At 60.7% G+C, this 5,611-nt stretch overlaps 1 protein-coding gene across 2 annotated transcripts; it reads left to right on the top strand.

The window, feature by feature from the left end:
- The first annotated feature begins 1,819 nt into the window (after positions 1 to 1,819).
- Positions 1,820 to 5,022, top strand: LOC142024423 (suppressor of cytokine signaling 5-like). Of its 2 annotated transcripts, none has more exons than XM_075016403.1 (2): positions 1,820 to 1,942; positions 2,625 to 5,022. In XM_075016403.1, the coding sequence occupies exon 2, from the start codon at positions 2,777 to 2,779 to the stop codon at positions 3,932 to 3,934; it is 1,158 nt and encodes a 385-aa protein (XP_074872504.1). In that variant the 5' UTR covers positions 1,820 to 1,942; positions 2,625 to 2,776; the 3' UTR covers positions 3,935 to 5,022. The 2 variants fall into 2 exon arrangements, with proteins under 2 accessions (XP_074872504.1, XP_074872503.1); XM_075016402.1 differs by having other exon boundaries at positions 1,832 to 1,942; positions 2,664 to 5,022.
- The last annotated feature ends 589 nt before the right edge of the window (positions 5,023 to 5,611 follow it).

The following is a 5,611-nucleotide window of genomic DNA, read 5'->3' as shown; positions in this document are numbered from 1 at the left end:
CTGTGGGTGTCACACCCAGCCCCTATGCTGGCTGGGCGGGCCAGGGGTCAGAGGGCTAGGGGCTGTTAGCTTGGCCTGCTCTCTCCAAGGAGAGCTGGTTGCGGGGGTATGTTATAAATAAGTGTTAAACCAGAGAGATGGATTCTCCAGGGGAAGCAGCCAAGTAAACCAATGGGGGGAAAGGCATCTTTTTCAATTGAAACAATGGCCTGTTGAGAGAAGCACAGGGAGAGACCAATTTGCTGATAAGTTCAGTAAATAGCCTGACCACATGCTCCTCAGCACATGGCTTTACCTGTGCAAAGCAAATGCCTAGTTAGCCCAATTAGGTTATTTTTATTTTGAAGGTGTCCTGGGACTTTCTAGGCTGGTTGAGGTATTTTTCCCCAGTACTCTGTAATTACTAAACTGAATCCCCTCTCTGTGCTGTAACCTGGAGGGTTTTAGTTTCTTTCATTATACCCAGCAACCAAGCTGTGCTTGTTTGCTTTTTGGGTCTATTTTATCTATTGTTTTATTAATAAATTACCTTTTTTTTAAGGCAATGACTTGATTGTTGCATCCTGAAGAAACGTCTGTATTTCAAACCTGGACCGAAATGTCAGATATCAGCTTATAGCTTAATCTCCTCTCTTTGTTCCGCACTTCCTAACTGAGGGCTGAAGCTTGGCGTTATCCCACAGGGAGTTAAGGGAGGGAGGTTGGTGGTGACAGTTACCCCCCAGGATCAGGGAATCTGTGACCTTGGGGAGCTGTTTTTAAGTAGAGCTTACAAAGACATGTATCAAAGGTAGCCAAGTTAGTTTGTATCCTCAAAAACGAGAAGTCCTGTGGCATCTGATAGACGAACAGATATTTTGGAGCATCAGCTTTCGTGGGCAACGACCCGCTTTGTCCGATGCATGAGTGGGTGCGTGTGTGTTTCTGAGTGGTATTTAAAGAGTGGGGTCTCAGTAAATGCCCCTCTGAAACCACCCCCCACTCATGCATTTGATGAAGCGGGTCTTTGCCCATGAACGCTGATGCTCCAAAATATCTGTTCGTCTATCAGGCACCACAGGGCTTCTCGTTGTTTATAAAGACAAGGTGTTTTTATGGGACCCCACTTTCTGCACACCGAGTGTCAGAGTGGGGATCAGCCCTGATGGGGTGAATCTCTCTCCCCACCCTTCAGTCCTGCTGGGGATGGACTGCCCAGGCTGGGGAGATGGGGGCGTGATTTGTTCAAGCCAGTGCAGTGCACAGCTGTGTGATTTGGTTTACAAGGCGAGGGGGGGCAGTCACAGAGAGGTTGCCCTGTTGGTCTGTGTCTTTGCAAAACGAAGCCACAGCCCTGTAGCATTTTGAAGATTAGCAAAGTTATTTATTAGGTGACGTTTTGTGGGGCTGACCCACTTCTTCAGCTCTGGAAATAGCGCTACAGCGAGGCCCTGCCACCAAAGCTCCTCACCCAGTCTGTTATTGTGTTAGTCTTTAAAGTCCTCCAGGGCTGCGGGTTTCTTTTACCGATAGACATTCCTACCGCACAGGGCCCGGAGAGGTCTGAGGCCGGTCCCCTCGGCTCACAGAGGACCTGGCACCAGCCTGGATGGACTATTTTCCCCCTTCTTTTAAATCTAATCTGCCCCAAGGAGGCCCCCTCAAGGGCTGAGCTCCCCACCCTGGGGGTACAAAGCCAGTGCTCTAACCACTAGCCTGGCTTCCCTCCCGGCTTCGGGGGGGAGCGGGGCAGGACGCCTGGGTTCTCTCCCGTAGAGGGGCGGGGCAGGTGCAGGACGCCTGGGTTCTCTCCTCTCCCGACCCGGCCCGGCCTTCCCTTCCCTTCCCCGGGCGGCAGCGGCGGCTGCAGCTGGGTGGCGCTGCGGGGGGAGCTGGGCGCTGGTTCCGGCCTCCGTCTCCGCTTCCCCGCCGGCCCCGGCCCGCCGCGTGGGGAGCCGCCGCGGTGAGTCCGACTCCGACCCCGGGGCTGGTTGGGGCCAAATGGGGCTGCTGGGCTATAGGGTGAGGGGTGGATGTGTGGGGCAGGGCCGGGCTATGGGGTGTGGGGGCAGGGCTGGGCTGGGCTATAGGGTGAGGGGTGGATGTCTGGGGCAGGGTCGGGCTATGGGGTGTGGGGGCAGGGCTGGACTGGGCTATAGGGTGAGGGGTGGATGTGTGGGGGAGCTAGTGTGGGGTGGAGCCACATGTAGGGAAAGCTTGGGTGTGGGACGGGAGCTGGGCTGCATCTGGGGACTGCAACGGATGGGTTGGCTGGGCTATGGGTTGGGAATAGATGTGTGGGGCTGGGCTGGGATATAGGGTGGGGGGCAGGTGTGTGGGGCAGGGCTGTGCCCCGGAGCTGAGGGCCGGGCTCTAGGGTAGGCTCGGATGGGGGTGGGGACTTTCCCCCAGTTCCTGCCAAGAAATACCTGCAGCTGGCTGGGACAGACCAGGTCACCAGAGCCTGAGGCCTCCTAGGCTGAGCCACTGAGCTGCGACCTGCGCTGGGGTGGGGCGTGGCTGAGGAGGAAGCTGGTCTTCCAGGGAATCCCTTCTCTGGTGCTGAGATGCAGCCACCTCTGGGGTGGAGGGGGGGGGCGGAGGTCCGAGGCTGGGCTGTAACCAACTCTGTCCCTTCTGTGCAGGCTGGATGTGCCCCACCCAACTCTGTCCCTTCTGTGCAGGCTGGATGTGCCCCACCCTCACCATGAGCAAGTGGGGTCCACCCCACCTCAGCACAGACCACCAGCTGGGCCCCCTGACACTTTCCCGAGCCCTGTGAGCACCTGATCCCATCATGTCCCAGGCTGGAGAGGGGCTGGAGCGAGGGGCCCGGCCCAAGGAGAGGCCAGGCGAGGCCGGGGGCAAGCGGAGCAGCCGCAGGAGAGCAAAGCTCCCGGAGCCGAGCCCCGAGGGTGCTGAGCCAGGCCGGCGCTCGCTGCGGCAGAGGATCCAGGATGCGGTGGGCCAGTGTTTCCCTATCAAGGGGCGCAGCCGGGCCCGATCCCCTGAATTCTCCCCCTCCCAGCGCAAGATCCACCTGCGGGAGCTGATGCTGGAGACCTGTCCCTTCCCGGCCGGCTCGGAGCTGGCCCGCAAGTGGAACCTCATCAAGCAGCACACGGCGCCCGTGTCGGCGCAGGAGGGGCTGGCCTGCGGCGGGCCGGGGCTGGCGGAGGACGAGGACGACCGGCTGCGGGAGCGGAGGCGCGTCAGCATCGAGCAGGGGGTGGAGCCGCCCCCGGATGCCCTGATCCACACCTTTGAGGTGAGGGCGCAGATCAACCCCCTCTACAAACTGGGGCCCAAGCTGGCCCATGGCATGAACGAACTGGCTGGCGACCACCGGGCCACGCTGGCCCTGCCGGAGGAGGAGGAGGAGGAGGAGGAGGAGGCGGCGGCGACGGCACCGGAACCGGAGCTCCGCGTCCACACGCAGATCGATTACATCCACTGCCTGGTGCCGGACCTGCTGCAGCTGACCCAGCTGCCCTGCTACTGGGGGGTGATGGATCGCTACGAGGCCGAGGCCCTGCTGGAGGGGCAGCCGGAGGGGACCTTCCTGCTGCGGGATTCCGCCCAGGAGGACTATCTCTTCTCGGTCAGCTTCCGGCGCTACGGCCGCTCGCTCCACGCCCGCGTCGAGCAGTGGAACCACAACTTCAGCTTCGACGTCCACGACCCCGGCGTCTTCCACGCCCCCACCGTCTCGGGCCTGCTGGAGCGCTACAAGGACCCCAGCGCCTGCATGTTCTTCGAGCCTCTGCTCTCCCGCCCCGTGTGCCGGCCCTTCCCCTTCACCCTGCAGCACCTGTGCCGGGCCGTGGTGGCCGGCTGCACCTCCTACGACGGCATCAGCCGCCTGCCCATCCCCAGGGCCCTCCAGGAATACCTCAAGGAGTACCACTACAAGCAGAAGGTGCGGGTGCGGCGGCTGGACGCCCACTGGAACTGAGCCCCCCCTCAGACTCCCCAGCACTGGGGGTCTGTGACTTTGGGCCTTTTGGCCCCAGTCTGTACACAAGAGGGTCGGCTGGCCTGAGCTTCGGGCCCAGCTGGACCAATACGGGACTATATTGCCTGTGAAGGCTTTGCCTTCAGGTCCTTTGGCAGCATTGGCCTCAGCAGGGCCAATAGGGGACTATATTGCCCTTGACGGGTTTGTCTGATGAGCAGGTTCCCTCGGCCCCTGGTGTCTGGGTGTGTTGGCCCCAGCAGGGGTGGGACTGTCCCTGAATTACTGCTCCACCCCCGGTGCTGGAGGTTTCAAGGTTTGCTGCCCTGCTCCAGTCCTGGCAGAGGGAAGATGCAGTCAGGGCCTCAAGCAGGTTTTATGGACAGGCTGGGCTGCTGGAATAAAGTGTTGCTGTGACTCAGGTCCCTGGGGTCCTGTCTCTGGTTGCAGCAAGGTTGCGGGGTGGCCCAGTCTGGTCCTCAGTCCCTGCTGATAGCTGGGGAAGGGACTGAGCTGCTGGCAGCTGACTGGGGGAGCTTGGCCAGGTGGCACATGTTACAGCTGCCCTGGGCCCTTGGCAGTGGCTAGCAGGCAGGGAGAGGCATCTTCCCCTGCCTCTGGCTTCAGCGGGAGGAAAACCCCAGAACTGAGAGAAACAGGCGGTGATCCGCCCTGACCCAACCCGATTCCCAGCCCTGGGCCCCATGCCCTGACTTCCACCCCCGCTGGCTTTTCCCTGCAGCCATCCTCCTTGTAACTCGGAGCAGCCCACATGGCTCTGTTCCTGGAAGACAACTGCTGGGATCTCACCTCCCCGAGCCACAGACCATTCCTGGGTTTGTTCCCTGCCACTGACCCCCTGCCCTGCCCTGCCCACATGGTTCCCTAGGCCAGGGCTAGCTGCTGATGGGAATCTCCAGCAGTAGAGGGTCTTTTCCCCCCCTGCGCGCTCGTGCTGGGAGGCTGCGTCTGGTTCTGGGGTCCACAGGCCAAGCGAGGTTGGTAGGTGGGGGAGGGGTTAGAGAAGAGTCCAAAGCAGGATCAAGAGGCAAGAGCCTGCCTGGCAGTAAGAGATGCTCTGGGGTGAGGGGATCCCTGCCTGGCTATACTGGGTGGGGGGGTAGGCACACAGCTGACCCTGGGGCTAGGTGTGTTTGGAGCAGGGCATCACTAACCTCAGGTGGAACTGGGGGGGGGCCTGTTACTGGGGAGGTGGTGCCCCTGCTGGCCTTGGGATCACACGGGCCTCTGCAAGCAGGAGCCAGACCCTTCCTGGGCGGGGTATATAAAAGACAGGTACTGCCCTCAGGGGCCGGGGAGAGCTGGGCTTGCCTTGTGCCCTAGCTGCAGCGCCGGGGGCTCATTCACCAGCTTGGATGCACCAGTCATTCAACCTCTGCTTCGTGGGAGCTAAGGAACCAACCACGGGTGATTGCAAGGGCAGCTGGAGCAGGGGTGCCCAGCAGCTGCTCCACAGGCTGTCCCGGCCTTGTCACCTGCAGGGTGCCCAGCCGTAGGGCTGTGTGTGTCTATAAACCTGCATTGGGCCAAGACCAAGCTTGTGCGACAGGACCTGAGAGCCCCCACTCACCCTTGGGGTGCCTGTGTGAAAGACGCAGACCAGCAGCATTCCGTACATGGATGGAAAAAACTAGAGGGACTGTATAAAGGTATGTG

The sequence above is a fragment of the Carettochelys insculpta genome, chromosome 22 (assembly GCF_033958435.1).
Source record: "Carettochelys insculpta isolate YL-2023 chromosome 22, ASM3395843v1, whole genome shotgun sequence".
Taxonomy (NCBI): Eukaryota; Metazoa; Chordata; order Testudines; family Carettochelyidae; genus Carettochelys; species Carettochelys insculpta.
This window is presented reverse-complemented; position numbering and strand designations above follow the sequence as displayed.